At 45.5% G+C, this 15,844-nt stretch overlaps 1 protein-coding gene across 5 annotated transcripts; it reads left to right on the top strand.

Annotated features, from left to right (window-relative positions):
• The first annotated feature begins 437 nt into the window (after positions 1-437).
• Positions 438-15,828, top strand: TMEM269 (transmembrane protein 269). Of its 5 annotated transcripts, none has more exons than XM_075277856.1 (8): positions 438-1,172; positions 6,697-6,760; positions 9,187-9,320; positions 11,130-11,277; positions 11,789-11,886; positions 12,295-12,438; positions 13,007-13,207; positions 15,323-15,828. In XM_075277856.1, exons 3-8 carry the CDS (start codon positions 9,281-9,283, stop codon positions 15,430-15,432), a joined length of 741 nt encoding a protein of 246 aa, XP_075133957.1. In that variant the 5' UTR covers positions 438-1,172; positions 6,697-6,760; positions 9,187-9,280; the 3' UTR covers positions 15,433-15,828. The 5 variants fall into 5 exon arrangements, with proteins under 5 accessions (XP_075133957.1, XP_075133958.1, XP_075133961.1 ...); XM_075277860.1 differs by having other exon boundaries at positions 442-1,172; positions 9,187-9,227; XM_075277859.1 differs by having other exon boundaries at positions 442-1,172; positions 9,187-9,285.
• The last annotated feature ends 16 nt before the right edge of the window (positions 15,829-15,844 follow it).

The raw sequence follows: 15,844 nt of genomic DNA, 5'->3' as shown, positions 1-15,844 counted from the left end.
AGACATACAGCAGTGGAAAATTTATGTCTTACGCTGCAGAGAGGGAGTGGAGAGGAACACAGAACAAAGGAGGAGAGAAATGGACACAACAGAGGAGGGGAGAGATACAGCAGTGGAAATGTTATGTCATACGCTGCAGAGAGGGAGTGGGGAGGAACACAAAAGGAGGGGAAGGGACACAGCGGGGAAAACATATAGAAGTGGAAATGTTAGGTCAAACACTGCAGAGAGGGAGTGGAGAGGAAGAGTACAGTAGAAGAGGAGGGGAGACATACAGCAGAAGAAATGTTATGCAATGCACTGCAGAGAAGGTGTGAGGAGGAACACAGAACAGAGGAGGGCGGGACACAGCAGAAGAAGGGAGAGATACAGCAGAGGAAATGTTAAGTTCTATACTGCAGAGAGGGAGTGGGGAGGAACACAGAGGAGGGGAAGGGACGCAGCAGAGAAGGTGCTGAACCAAACACTGCAGAGAAGGAGCAGAGAGACTCACAGCTGAGGAGGAGCAACACACAGAGGAGAGGAGGAGCTGACATAAACGTATCAGGGAGAAGTGGAGCAGCATACAGAGGAGGAGCAAAGCAATACATAAAAGAGAGGAGAAACTGAGACGCAAATACATTCGAGGAGGAGCGGAGCGCACACAGGTGAAGAGGAGCAGCGCTGCATAGCACCGAGGTAGTGTGGAGCGACACTCAGCAGAGCACAGGAGCAGCAGAGACACAGCGGAGCGGAACAGAGAAGGAGCTGGGACACGCAGCACAGGAGGTGCAGAGACACACCCACTAGAACGGAACAGAGAAGGAGCTGAGACACATAGCAAACAGGCAGAGCAAGTCGGCACACAAAAGAGGAGGCATACAGAACACAAGAGCAGCAGAGGAGGAGCAGAGACACACACACTCACATAACAGAGGAGGAGCAGAGACTCATAACAGAGGAGGAGTAGACACACGCACTCACATAACAGAGGAGGAGCAGAGACTCACATAACAGAGGAGGAGCAGAGACTCACATAACAGAGGAGGAGTAGACACACACACACATAACAGAGGAGGAGCAGAGACATAGGGCACATTATTAGCAGAACATCACAGGTGCAGTATCTGGAGCACAGCTCTAAGGAGAAAACAACAGAGAACCTGAGACACCAGAACAGTCAGAGATAACAGGTAAGTGGCTGATAAGTATAAAATGCCCTGCAATGTATATATGGATTGTATATGGCAAGGTATAGGAGATTATATAATTGTTTATATGCTGTTATATATGGTTTTGCCCATATGACAGTGTTTTAGCAGAGATGCTATATGTGGAATAATAGAAGAACATAAATTTACACCTGTCAACGCCACAGCAGCAAGAACTGATCCCCGACATGACGAGTAAATGACTATAATAAATATTCACGTGTTAATACTGCCGCCTACCGGTCAGCTGTAGGTACTGCATGCCATCTCCACTTAATGACGTCCCTATACAATGACAGCAGGCAGAGATCGTGATAAACAACTCAGATGAAAGTTGTAGAACTTTACCTGTCCCTCCAATGCAGCACCTAGCCCTGAAGAAGTCACATCTAAGGGCCAGCACTTGATGGGTTAACTATGCTCCAAAAGACATGCTAACTAGAAGTGAGACATGAAGATTTTAGTCTTTGCTTTTGTATATGATTTATATTTTTTAAAATTTAATAAAATAATAAACCAAATTCAGCATCAAATGGATTTTTAAAAAAAACAAACAAAAAAAAACAAATATCACTGTCTATGCAATTTTTTTTCTCTTCCAGCCCTTTACTATGAAGATCACAGGTCACAACTACTTAAGTACCCAGCAATGTCACTGACCTGTCAGGTGTGGCAGGTACCAGGGCTCAGGGGTCCTAGTGAGAAAGCTCAACCTGGGGCCCCTTGCTCATGGGTCCTAGTGCAGAAGTTCAGCTTGGGGGCTTTGTACAACTTCTCCTTACAAATGTCACCTGTGTCCCATCCGAAACATTTTAGCAGCTTATACAATTCTCTTTTCTTTACTTTTTGGCCCACGCTGCCATGAAGTCTTCTTCACAATATGTCTGTGCAAATAAGCTTCCCATCATTTCTGTCCCTGTCGGTGCCCCCCACATATTAATTATGCCCCTTTTGTGCCACAGGAGTCCCTACTTCACTATACAGTCCTATGAAAAAGTTTGGGCACCCCTATTAATCTTAATCATTTTTAGTTCTAAATATTTTGGTGTTTGCAACAGCCATTTCAGTTTGATATATCTAATAACTGATGGACACAGTAATATTTCAGGATTGAAATGAGGTTTATTGTACTAACAGAAAATGTGCAATATGCATTAAACCAAAATTTGACCGGTGCAAAAGTATGGGCACCTCAACAGAAAAGTGACATTAATATTTAGTAGATCCTCCTTTTGCAAAGATAACAGCCTCTAGTCGCTTCCTGTAGCTTTTAATCAGTTCCTGGATCCTGGATAAAGGTATTTTGGACAAACAATTCAAGTTCAGTTAAGTTAAGTTAGATGGTCGCCGAGCATGGACAGCCCGCTTCAAATCATCCCACAGATGTTCAATGATATTCAGGTCTGGGGACTGGGATGGCCATTCCAGAACATTGTAATTGTTCCTCTGCATGAATGCCTGAGTCGATTTGGAGCGGTGTTTTGGATCATTGTCTTGCTGAAATATCCATCCCCGGCGTAACTTCAACTTCGTCACTGATTCTTGAACATTATTCTCAAGAATCTGCTGATACTGAGTGGAATCCATGCGACCCTCAACTTTAACAAGATTCCCGGTGCCGGCATTGGCCACACAGCCCCAAAGCATGATGGAACCTCCACCAAATTTTACAGTGGGTAGCATGTGTTTTTCTTGGAATGCTGTTTCTTTTTGGACGCCATGCATAACGCCTTTTTTTTATAACCAAACAACTCAATCTTTGTTTCCAAAATGAAGCTGCCTTGTCCAAATGTGCTTTTTCATACCTCAGGCAACTCTATTTGTGGCGTACGTGCAGAAACGGCTTCTTTCTCATCACTCTCCCATACAGCTTCTATTTGTGCAAAGTGCGCTATATAGTTGACCGATGCACAGTGACACCATCTGCAGCAAGATGATGCTGCAGCTCTTTGGAGGTGGTCTGTGGATTGTCCTTGACTGTTCTCACCATTCTTCTTCTCTGCCTTTCTGATATTTTTCTTGGCCTGCCACTTCTGGGCTTAACAAGAACTGTCCCTGTGGTCTTCCATTTCCTTACTATGTTCCTCACAGTGGAAACTGACAGGTTAAATCTCTGAGACAACGTTTTGTATCCTTCCCCTGAACAACTATGTTGAACAATCTTTGTTTTCAGATCATTTGAGAGCGGGCTGTCCATGCTCGGCAACCATCTAACTTAACTGAACTTGAATTGTTTTGTAGAAAGAAATGGTCCAAAATACCTTCATCCAGGATCCAGGAACTGATTAAAAGCTACAGGAAGCAACTAGAGGCTGTTATCTTTGCAAAAGGAGGATGTACTAAATATTAATGTCACTTTTCTGTTGAGGTGCCCATATTTTTGCACCGGTCAAATTTTGGTTTAATGCATATTGCACATTTTCTGTTAGTACAATAAACCTCATTTCAATCCTGAAATATTACTGTGTCCATCAGTTATTAGATATATCAAACTGAAATGGCTGTTGCAAACACCAAAATATTTAGAACTAAAAATGATTAAGATTAATAGGGGTGCCCAAACTTTTTCATAGGACTGTATATGCTGTTGACAAACTGCTACTTTTTGGTGGTAAAAAGTGTTATTTTCTCCTTTCTGACAGTGGAAGGCTGTGCATAATAAATCTTCTCGTTTCAGAGGGCAGAGAGAATACTTTTATGATGTACAGAGGGCAGCCATCAAAGGAAATAAGAAGGGACATCAAAGAATTTAATCAGCCTTAGTGGGGTGAGGGTGACCTGTTGGCCCCCCGGCTTTTCGACCCAAGTGTAGTTGTGACAATTGTGATCTGTACAGTCACACCAGTGACATAGGCGTAACATGAAGCTTCTTAGCCCCAATGCAAAATCTGTATTGGGACCCCTACCTGCCTTATATAGTTTAGAAAAATTGTATATTTTAGAGCGGCCACTGGGGCCCAATCAGGGTCATGAACTTGGTAGTGGCTGCTACTGCTGCACCCCCTATAGCTACTCCTCTAGTGGCAGATACAGTTTTCCAGAATCAGATATACAGCATCCCGAGGAGTCTCAGAATCCATCAGACATACAGGGACTTCTGATGGCATATCCAGGGGAAAAAAGGATCAACTCAATCATCTGTTCCTGTAGGGGATAACAAAATGTGAGAAGAGTTTGGAGGAGTGTGGAGAGGGTATAAAAATCTTGGAGGAGAAAGAAGAGTTTGGAGAGGGCAAAAGAGTCTATAGAGGACATGGTAGTCTGGAGGTGACAGAGGGGATTGGAGGAGGGTAATGGAGTCTGGAGAGAACCAGGTACTTTGTAGTGGACAGATAGGTCTGGAAGGAGAGAGGGGTCAGGAGAAGACAGAGTAGTCTGGAGGAGACAGAGTTCTCTAAAGGGACAGAGAACTTCTCCAGAAGATGGCGCGGATGCCGGTAAGTGACGGTAAGTAAATGTATAAGGAACCTGTCTCCAGGTCTGAAAATCCCATAGCCATCCATCATCTGATAGGCGCTGTCACCCTAAGAATTTTCGTGTTTTCTTTATGGTGGTTTTCAATCCATTCAGCCATTCCAAAGATATAAGCCCAAATTAGAGTATACTAGCCAAGTGGGTGGTGACACTGTATGACATACAGCAAACAGAGACCCCACCACCAGAAAAATCAAAGTGTTATCACCCACTTGGCTTCTGCACCCAAACCTGAGAGTATGTCAATGGGCTTTTTTATCTTTAAGGCCTGTCTTTAATCCGTTCTATAGAGATCAATGTCTGAGGACAAGAATCTGGAGGGTGAGATATCCTCCATATGTGTAGAGCCCTTGACTGGTGACATCTTCCCACCGCGACAAGGACACTGAACACATCTTCTCAAAGGTCTTTCCATTCTAAACAGGATTTCTACTACTTTCTGTGAGACTTATAGTGACGTCTCAGTATTCATTAGAGCTCTGTTTGCTGTGAGTCAATGGGAATTCTCTCTATATGGACATTTCTCAAGGCCCTCTGCATCCAAGGGGCATCCATTGTCATGTTTTCTCCAAGCCTTGTTCAGATGAATGGGACAGTCACAGAATTTCTCCAATAAATCTGAATATACCCTAATAATGTCATTTCCAGTTAACATGTCTTGAGTCTCAGCACAGAACATTGTTAACCCATTATGTGCTGCAGCAAGATGACGAATGAACATACTCCATCCCTCCATTACTGGACGCGCGACTCTCCTTCACAGTTAGTAGAGGGCGAGGTTGCAGGGTGGCGATATTACCCTCAGGAGGTGCCGCTGATCACAGGGCTTTTAGATTCCTGCTTAGTTAAACATCCACTGAACACCCAGTGACCTTCAGAGCAGGACCTTGTCACTGCTGCCATCTTAGGGCTTTCGCCTCCTGTAACATTGGCGTTGTTATATACCGCCGAAAAGCTGACTGTGTTTGCCTTTACAGTTTTTAAAGGAACAATCACTCAGCTTTCCCAGACTCCTGAATAATAGTAATAGGTAGGTAGTAATAGGTAGTAATAGGTAATGCATTCATACCCTACCCTTTATTGCTGTGTAACTAGAAAAATCTGGGGTTTAAGAAAGTTGGGTGACATGAGATGACAAAAATATAGTTGCCCAGAAATAATTGAAAAAATATCTGAATGTTAACCCCTAGGTGGGCTTTTGGTTCCATGTAGCGAGCCGCATCAACAAAGTGCGTTGTTTCCCTCAGCACTTACTGTATACCTATAGGAAAACCGCCGGCATTTCCAGAGATAGAATTGTTATGCTGCGGTTGCATTGAGCAGATTTTTCTGCAATGCGTGGATGGCATTTTCTAGAATCCTATCCACTTTGCAGGCACTATAAAATGTGAGACCCCGGCCTAAAGGGGGTTAACATTGCCCCCTGTGGGTTGTGTGTGACACTTGCAGCTTAGTTGCTTTGAAATGAATGGAACTAAGCTGCAGTACCAGACACACTCTATAATCATAAGTGGCGCTGTTTCTGGAAGAAATCTGACATGAATTTCTTATCATGGTCCAGCCCCTTTAAAGAACCAAATGGGGAGTTCATGTATTAGCTTATGGATCAGCAATGTTCTTTAAAGGGGCAGTACCCTAATACTACACATGGGTTGATAGTGTCGTTCTGTTCCTTTTAGCTCTTTGTTGTGGCAAGCGTTGTTGTAGGAACGTGGGACCCGGCGATGTCTCAGCGCTTACAATAAAGCTCATTTATAAAGAGATCTTGTTCTGTGGAGGATGAGACATCACATGAGTCCTGGGACCGGCAAACGGAACCCAAAAATTCAGCAGTGGGTGGGTGGGGGGCACAATAAGAAGCAAAGTGTCAACTGCAGTTTGTCAACACAACACGAGTTGCTAGTCTCTTCTTCATGTGCCGTGCATCCATTGCTCCCTGTTATCAGCCATTATGAGCTAGGAAGACGATTGTAAAATAAGACAATAGAATCTAGTACTCGCGGTTATAAGCTATTTCCACCTATCTTTCTAGGTTTACAAGAACCAGAGAGGCATTTTGTGTGACCCCAAGATGTTGTTGGAATTGCCCCCATCTGGTAAGTGTCCACAGATTACTCGGTCTGTGTAATGTATGACAAAGCTGTATCTTACCTGCCGCACCCATCGCACTGCCTCACCGTGGGACTACTGTCCTGTCCTGGAATCATTGCTTTCAGTACGGGAGAGTAGTCCTACGGCAAGGCAAAGACTCCTAGTATCATAGCTGAGCGAATCACCATACAGTGTTCAGTCTGATATACACCCGTATAGAGCAGTAGTATAGTATAGTAGATGTCATCTGCAGTCCTATGTAACACAACAGATAACACAGTGATAACTCTTAGTACAGATAATGTAGTAGATGTTACTTGCAGTCCTATGTAACACCAAAGATAACACAGTGATAACTATGTGAGTATAGATAATGTAGTAGATGTCACCTGCAGTCCTATGTAACACCACAGATAACACAGTGATAACTCTGAGTACAAATAATATAGTAGCTTCTACTGCTACTCAGAATGGTCTGCTGTTTTAAGTGGTGTACCCCATGTTTCAGTGCTGGGTCCTTTGTTGTAACAGATGTTCCCCAGAGCTCAGTACTGGGTCCTCTGGTATAAGTGTTGTTCCCCAGGGCTCAGTGCTTGATCCTCTGTGAGAAGTGTTGTACCCCAGGGTTCAGTACTGGGTCCTCTGGTATAAGTGGTGTACCCCAAGGTTTAATACTGGGTCCCCTGGTATAAGTGGTGTACCCCAAGGTTCACTGCTGGGTCCTCTGGTATAAGTGGTATACCACAGAACTCAGTACTGGGTCTTCTGTGAGAAGTGTTGTACCCCAGGGTTCAGTACTGGGTCCTCTGGTATAAGTGTTGTACCCCAAGATTCAATACTGGGTCCTCTGGTATAAGTGGTATACCCCAGGACTCAGTACTGGGTCTTCTGTGAGAAGTGTTGTACCCCAGGGTTCAGTACTGGGTCCTCTGGTATAAGTGTTGTACCCCAAGATTCAATACTGGGTCCTCTGGTATAAGTGGTATACCACAGAACTCAGTACTGGGTCTTCTGTGAGAAGTGTTGTACCCCAGGGTTCAGTACTGGGTCCTCTGGTATAAGTGTTGTACCCCAAGATTCAATACTGGGTCCTCTGGTATAAGTGGTATACCCCAGAACTCAGTACTGGGTCCTCTGGTACAAGTTGTGTACCCCACGACTCAGTGCTGGGTCCTCTGTGAGAAGTGTTGTACCCCAGGGTTCAGTACTGGGTCCTCTGGTCTAAGTTGTGTACCCCAAGGTTCACTGCTGGGTCCTCTGGTATAAGTGGTATACCACAGAACTCAGTACTGGGTCCTCTGGTACAAGTTGTGTACCACAAGACTAAGTGTTGAGTCCTCTGTGGTAAGTGGTGTACCCCAGGACTCAGTGCTGGGTCTTCTGTGATAAGTGGTGTATCCAAGGGTTCAGTACTGGGTTTTCAGGTATAAGTGGTGTACCCCAGGGCTGACTGCTGGGTCCTCTGGTATAAGTGATGTACCCCAGGGCTCAGTGCTAGGTCCTCTGGTATAAGTGATGTACCCCAGGGCTCAGTGCTAGGTCCTCTGGTATAAGTGATGTACCCCAGGGTTTAGTACTGGGTCCTCTGTTATAGGAGGTGAACCCCAGGGTTCAGTGCTGGGTCCTCTGGTATAAGTGATGTACCCAAGGGTTTAGTACTGGGTCCTCTGTTATAGGAGGTGAACTTCAGGGCTCAGTGCTGGGTCCTCTGGTATAAGTGGTGTACCCCAGGGCTCAGTGCTGGGTCCTCTGGTATAAGTGATGTATCCCAGGGCTCAGTGCTGGGTCCTCTGGTATAAGTGATGTACCCCAGGGTTGACTGCTGGGTCCTCTGGTATAAGTGATGTACCCCAGGGCTCAGTGCTGGGTCCTCTGGTATAAGTGATGTACCCCAGAGATCAGTGCTGGGTCCTCTGGTATAAGTGATGTACCCCAGGGCTCAGTGCTGGGTCCTCTGGTATAAGTGATGTACCCCAGAGCTCAGTGCTGGGTCCTCTGGTATACGTGATGTACCCCAGGGCTCAGTGCTGGGTCCTCTGGTATAAGTGATGTACCCCAGGGTTCACTGCTTGGTCCTCTGGTATAAGTGATGTACCCCAGGGTTGACTGCTGGGTCCTCTGGTATAAGTGATGTACCCAAGGGTTTAGTACTGGGTCCTCTGTTATAGGAGGTGAACCTCAGGGCTCAGTGCTGGGTCCTCTGGTATAAGTGATGTACCCCAGGGCTCAGTGCTGGGTCCTCTGGTATAAGTGATGTACCCCAGGGCTCAGTGCTGGGTCCTCTGGTATAAGTGATGTACCCCAGGGTTCACTGCTTGGTCCTCTGGTACAAGTGGTATACCCCAGGGTTCAGTACTGGCTCCGCTGTTATATAACTTATTTATTAATGATATAGAAGATGGGTTTAATAGCACTGTCTCTATTTTTGCAGATGACCTCAAGCTTTGTAGTACAGTGCAGTCTATGGAGGATGTACGTAGGTTACAAGCCGACTTGGACAGAATGTTTTGGCATCCACTTGGCAAATGAGGTTCAATGTGGATAAATGTAAAGTTATGCATCTGGGTAAAAATAATTTGCATGCAACATATGTCCTAGGCTGAGTAAATCTGGGAGAGTCACTGATGGAGAAGGACCTGGGTGTACTTGTAGATCATAGGTTACATTACAGCACAATGTCAGTCAGCTGCTGCTAAGGCCAGCAGGATATTGTCATGCCATTAGTGACTGATGTATAGACTTTCTACTTCAGTTGCAGAATAATAATGTGGGGTCTCCTGCTCGCTCAGTTGTGGGTTCCTAGCTGTGTACGCACCTTACGTTTAACCCCTTAGATGCTGCAGCCAATACTGCCCGCAGAATCTAAAGGATCTTGGAGGGAGGGGACTCCTTCCAGAAGACATTGGAACCCCTCTGATCTTGGTCTGATACCTTAACATGGCCATCAATGGCCTATGTTCACTCCTATTAGGCCATGGCAGGAAATGACGGGCATTATAATGCATTGCACTACATACCGGACAATAAAATGTGCTAAAAAATGAATTAAAGTAAAAAAAAATAAAAATCAAAAAACATTTGTTCCCCTCCCCCATACCAAAATGTTTAAAAAATAATAAAACATAAAAAATAACATAAAAGCATAAAAAATGGTCTGGTCATCAAGACATAGAAGAAGCTGTCACTAAAGCGTTAAAAAGGGGTATGGACTCGCGGGACAGGGATGTAATATTGCCACCATATAAGTCATTGGTGCGGCCCCATCTGGAATATACCGGGTGGTTCTGGGCACCAGAGGGCCACAAAACTGATAAGGGGCCCCACGGACCTCAGCTATAAGGAGAGATTAAAGGAGTTAAATCTGTTTAGTCTGGAGAAGATACTTAAACGAGAGATATGATAAACCTGTATAAATATATAATGGCCCAGACAAGAAATATGGAGAAAAGATGTTCCTTGTAACATCCCCTCAAAAGATAAGAGGGTGCTCCCCCCCATCTGGAGAAAAAAAAAGCTCTCAAAAACTAACTCCAGATGCAACAAGCCTTCTTCACTGTAAGGACTGTGAATCTGTGGAATAGCCTACCCAGGAGCTGGCCCTATACGGTAAGGTCTGTGAATCTATGGAATAGCCTACGCAGGAGCTGCTCACTGCAGTAACAGCCGACAGCGTCAAAAAAGACTTAGATGTCTTTTTAGAGCAAAATAGCATTGATGCCTGTAGAAGTGTATAGAATACTAATTCCCTTCAGTCATCCCTACAATCTCCCCCTTCCCATCCCTTGGTTGAACTTGATGAACATAAGTCTTTGCACAACCATATTATTTATCTACCTATGTCACCTGCAGTCCTATGTAACACCACAGATAACACAGTGATAAGTCTCTGAGTACAGGTAATGTAGTAGATGTCACCTGCAGTCCTATGTAACACCACAGATAACACAGTGATAAGTCTCTGAGTACAGGTAATGTAGTAGATGTCACCTGCAGTCCTATGTAACACCACAGATAACACAGTGATAACTCTCTGAGTACAGATAATGTAGTAGATGTCACCTGCAGTCCTATGTAACACCACAGATAACACAGTGATAACTCTCTGAGTACAGGTAATGTAGTAGATGTCACCGGCAGTCCTATGTAACACCACAGATAACACAGTGATAACTCTCTGAGTACAGATAATGTAGTAGATGTCACCTGCAGTCCTATGTAACACCACAGATAACACAGTGATAACTCTCTGAGTACAGGTAATGTAGTAGATGTCACCTGCAGTCCTATGTAACACCACAGATAACACACAATGAATTTTGGGGGGACTCTTTACTGTGTATTATGACACACCGACGGTTCCCTTTGTGACTACAGGAATCTTGGATCTGGCCAGGAAGGTTTTACAACGTGAAATTTCTGCCCACCGTGAAACAATAGAGTTTGCTCGTAAGAATGCGGCGAATTTCCTATCCCTGGCAAACTTAGTAATGGGTCTCCTGTCCATACTCTGCAACCTGAATGGGTAAGTGTAGAAATGCCCCAGGATGGGGATGATGAGAGTGATGATGGATATATGGGCAATTAAATAACGTGTGAGATAGTGATGGTTAGGATAGATGTAGCGGACTATGGTAGTGAACATAATTGGGATGATAGAGATGATGAGAGTGATGATGATGATGATGGGGTTGATGTGAATGATGGTCATATTTCAGGGTCTCACATGACCAGTGTTCCTCTGGGTCTTCTCAATGTTGTCATCATATGATGTGGTGCCTCTGAATGACCGTGTGTTATATTCTGGATTCAGTTTAACACAAGTGAACTATTCTGGCACAAGAAATCACAGTCACATTGGAGCACGGCAGTGACCACATCTCTGGCTCATGCATGGTGTCACAGTCCCTTGACCCTTCCTTGGTCACTGTAGTCCAGTCATGGCTTTAGTTCTCATGGTTCCCCGTTGAGGTTGTTGTGTGCAAATTTCTTGGCACAGGCCGTTGGTCACTTCTTTGCCCGTTGTATCTCCGCAGGTCGCGGCAGTGCGCCGCCTGGCTGCTCCTGATAGGCTTCATGCTGGATCTGGCTGATGGGGCTGTGGCCCGACAACTCAACACGTGCTCAGCTCTAGGTGAGTTCTGCTGCCATCTCCATATTTATAAACGCATGATCCAGGGGGACTGGATAAACATTAACGCCGCGCCGGAGGAACATTCCACATCTACGTGACTACAAGCAAAATATCCGCTCAGGGTCAGTGATGTGGAAATGACTAACGTTAGGGGCGTATTAGCAAAAGGGAAGATGCCAACAAACCAACGCCTGTTGTGTGATGAATCTAGCCATGACCAAGGTATGGATAGAAGGACAGCAAGACAAAAAAAGTAATGGAAGAGACAAAGAGATGATCAGTAGGGGGCACTGCATGTTTGTTGGGGGTCAGGAGTGATTACATTTGTTATTCAGTACCCTGATTCCTTATAAATCTCCAAATTTCATTATTCTCTCTATTCATGGTTTACGTTTTTGTGGTTTTAAGGGGCCAAACTGGACGACTTTGCTGACTTCACCTCATTTGGTCTGGCCACTGCTTTACTGCTCCATACCAGTGGCCTGATGGATGCTCTATTGATGGTTGTCTATGTCCTGGCCGTCTTCGCTCGCCTTTGTTTTTACTCCAGTGGTAAGATCCCTTTCCAATGCCCCACCTGCCCTTTTTACTTTCACAATAGCCCACCTGTTCTTTTGAATTCCATATTGTCCCACCTGCCCCATAATTCTATAAATGCCCTCAGTATCCTCCACCATCTCCTGCTCTCTGTGTCCTACACAATGTCCCACTTGTCCCTTGAGTCCTCCACAATGATTCACCCGCCCTGTGTCCTCCACAATGGCTCACCCGCCCCGTGTCCTCCACAATGGCTCACCCACCCCGTGTCCTCCACAATGACCCACCCGCCCTAGGTCCTCCACAATGACTCACCCGCCCTAGGTCCTCCACAATGATCCACCCACCCCGTGTCCTCCACAATGGCTCACCCGCCCCGTGTCCTCCACAATGGCCCACCCACCCTAGGTCCTCCACAATGACCCACCCGCCCCGTGTCCTCCACAATGGCTCATCTTTCCACTGTTTGAAGATGCCCCTTAAAGATAGTGATTTGCATATTAGACCTTCATGGAATTCATGGAACGTAAGAATTTCGGTGCTGCAGCAGTAGTAATGGGGTGACATTTTTCTTACTGTGTAGGGATCCCTTTCATGTATAGAGGCCTTCCCTGTCCCTATGCATCCGCCATCATGGCCTGTGCCTCATTACTGACAGGCAGCCAAGCTGTTGTACTACGATCTACAGCCGTCATAATGATCCTCTTCATGATTGATCAAGGATTCTACCCACATGACAAGATCTTGGAGTCCCAGCTTTGGAAGAAGATGGTCTTCGCAGGAGGTGAGTTTACAAAGGGGGCAGGGATGTCCAGCTTTTGATGGAAATGCAGGTCCAAGTATTACATATTTTACAATTTCTAGCCAAGTGTTACCACAGGGGGTGACAGGGTTGGTTTATGAGGCTTAGAGATTCACAGGAGTATTATTATTTAAGGGTTGGATTGATGGGACATGACTTGGAAAGACTCACCTCTGTCTATATAGGGCCTCGCAGCTGATAATACAGATCATGGCTTGATTTTTGATCAGACCAGGAAAGAACTGCTTATAGAGCACAGAGACAGGATTGTGTGGAAGCACAGAACTAGAGAAGGGTCCAAAAATTCTGCTGCACTGGAAGTTCTCAAGAACATCGTGACCTCCATAATTTTTACATGGAAGAAAGTTGGAACAACCAGGACTCTTCCCTAGAGATGGCCACCTCACCAAATTATGGCCTTGGTAAAAGAGGTGACCAAGATCCTAATGATCATTCTGGCTTAGTTCCAATGATTAAGTGTAGAAAGTTCTAGAAGGTCAACCATCACCGCAGCACTCCATCAATCTGAGCCTTATGGCCTCAATTCTAAGCACTATGGTGGTAGCAGCATCATGATGTGGAGTGTTAAATGGTTGGAAGGGGCAGCGAGACTAGTCAGGGTTAGGAGAAAGATGAATAAAGCAAAGTACGGAGATTTTCTTAATAAAAACCTAAGTGCTATAGACCTCAGACTGGGCCAAAAGTTCACCTTCCACCAAGACCATGGCGCGAAGTACACAGCAAATGCAACATAGAAGTGGTTTAGGGACAACTCTGCGAATGTCCTTGATCGGTCTAGCCTGAGCCCTGACGTATTCAATCCAACATCTCTGGAGAGACCTGAAAATCCAAACTGACAGAGCTTGAGAAGATCTAAGAGAAAAATGGCAGAAACTCACCAAATCCAGGAGGGCAAACCTTATGGTCTCATACCCAAGAAGACTGGAGGCTGTAATCACTGCCAAAGCTGCTGCAACTAAGTACAGAGTAAAGGGTCTAAATACTTGTCAGTGAAAGATTTTAGTTTTTCATTTTCAATAAATTAGCAAAGATTTCTAAAATGGTTTTCCCTTTTTCAGTATATGAGGGCAGAATGAGGAGGGGGGGGGGGAGTTTTTAAAATTATTTTTTTTTATTCTAGTATAAGGCCGCAAGATCACAAAATGAGAAAAGTCAAGGGGTCTGAAGACTTTCCGAATGCATTATTGGATGTCTAAGGGCAGTGTCTTAGAGGTGGCACATTATAAACTAGTGTATGTGGTGGCACTGCATAAAGGGGTGTGATAGCATAATCTACGGGGTATGTCATGGCATGGAATAAATAGTTGTGATAGTATATTCTGTGGGCTATGTGGTAGCACTGCATAAAGGGGTGTGATAGCATAATCTATGGGGTATGTGGTGGCACTATATAAAGGGGTGTGATAGCATAATCTATGGGGTATGTGGTGGCACTATATAAAGGGGTGTGATAGCATACTCTACAGCAGGGGTGCTCACACTTTGTCAGCATGTGAGCTACTTTATAACATTACCAAGTCGAAAGATCTATTAAACACTTCTTGTGGGTGGAGCCAGGGTGGGCCCATGGGTGGGGCGTGTCTGTGGGCAGGGCCAGGCATGTGGGCGGGGCCGGGCGGATCGTGAGAGCAGGAGACAGCGGCGTTCTGTGGCCGCCCAGGGATCCCCGGTGTCTGCTTGTTCACAGTGCAGGCTGAGAGTTATCTCTGGACACTGGCAGGCTCGGGCTGCGGCAGCCCCGCCTGTCAGTGTCCGTAGATGACTCTCAGCCTGCGCTGTGAACAAGCAGCACCCCGGCTCCCTCCATCCCTAAGAGCGGCCTGTAAGTGTCCATAGTGCTTGTTCACAGCGCAGGCTGAGAGTCGACTCTCAGCCTGCACTGTGAACAAGCAGACACCGGGGATCCCTGGCTGCATCCCGCGATCGACCCATACGTCCATTGCGATCAACCGGTAGATCGCGATTGACGTATTGGGCACCCCTGCTCTACGGGGTATGTGGTGGCACTGTACCGTATGGATTGTGGGTGTTTTTGAGTTTAGATTATAACCATCTGATCACTAATCTCTGTTGCAGGTGTCATCATGATGCTGTGCTCATTCTCCCCCCTGGCATGTTTATACTACTTGGTATGGTCCATGTCATACATTCTCTTCCCAGAAGCATTATGGAGCTTGAAGGTGTGACCATGGTGGTGGTGGCATGCTACGTGTTCTCCAATAACTGCAAGTGTTGGAGTGAGGACAGTATTGTGTTGTGATGAGCAGTATTTATATAATGGAGGACGGCGACTCCCTGATGCCATCATGGGAAACGGTGGGTGATATTGTGTGATTTTTGGTCATTGCCCGTGTCTTGGGCTTGAATCATTTGAACGTAACAAGCAGCCCATACTGTTGTCACCATCTCTCCGATCACCTCGGCTCTCAGCTCCTGCTCTCACCATCCATGAGCCTATCACATTGTGTCTATTACCAGCAATGCTCGGCTGTGCAGTGAATGGGTGACTTTGCTGTATATAGATTGTACAAAACGTATAGATTACGATTTATCAAGATATAATAAATACCCTTTGATCTGTATCATGTGGCACCACTT

Source organism: Leptodactylus fuscus, chromosome 6, assembly GCF_031893055.1.
Source record: "Leptodactylus fuscus isolate aLepFus1 chromosome 6, aLepFus1.hap2, whole genome shotgun sequence".
Lineage (NCBI taxonomy): Eukaryota > Metazoa > Chordata > Amphibia > Anura > Leptodactylidae > Leptodactylus > Leptodactylus fuscus.
The sequence above is the reverse complement of the archived record's forward strand: the minus strand, read 5'-3'. Positions and strand labels throughout refer to the sequence as shown.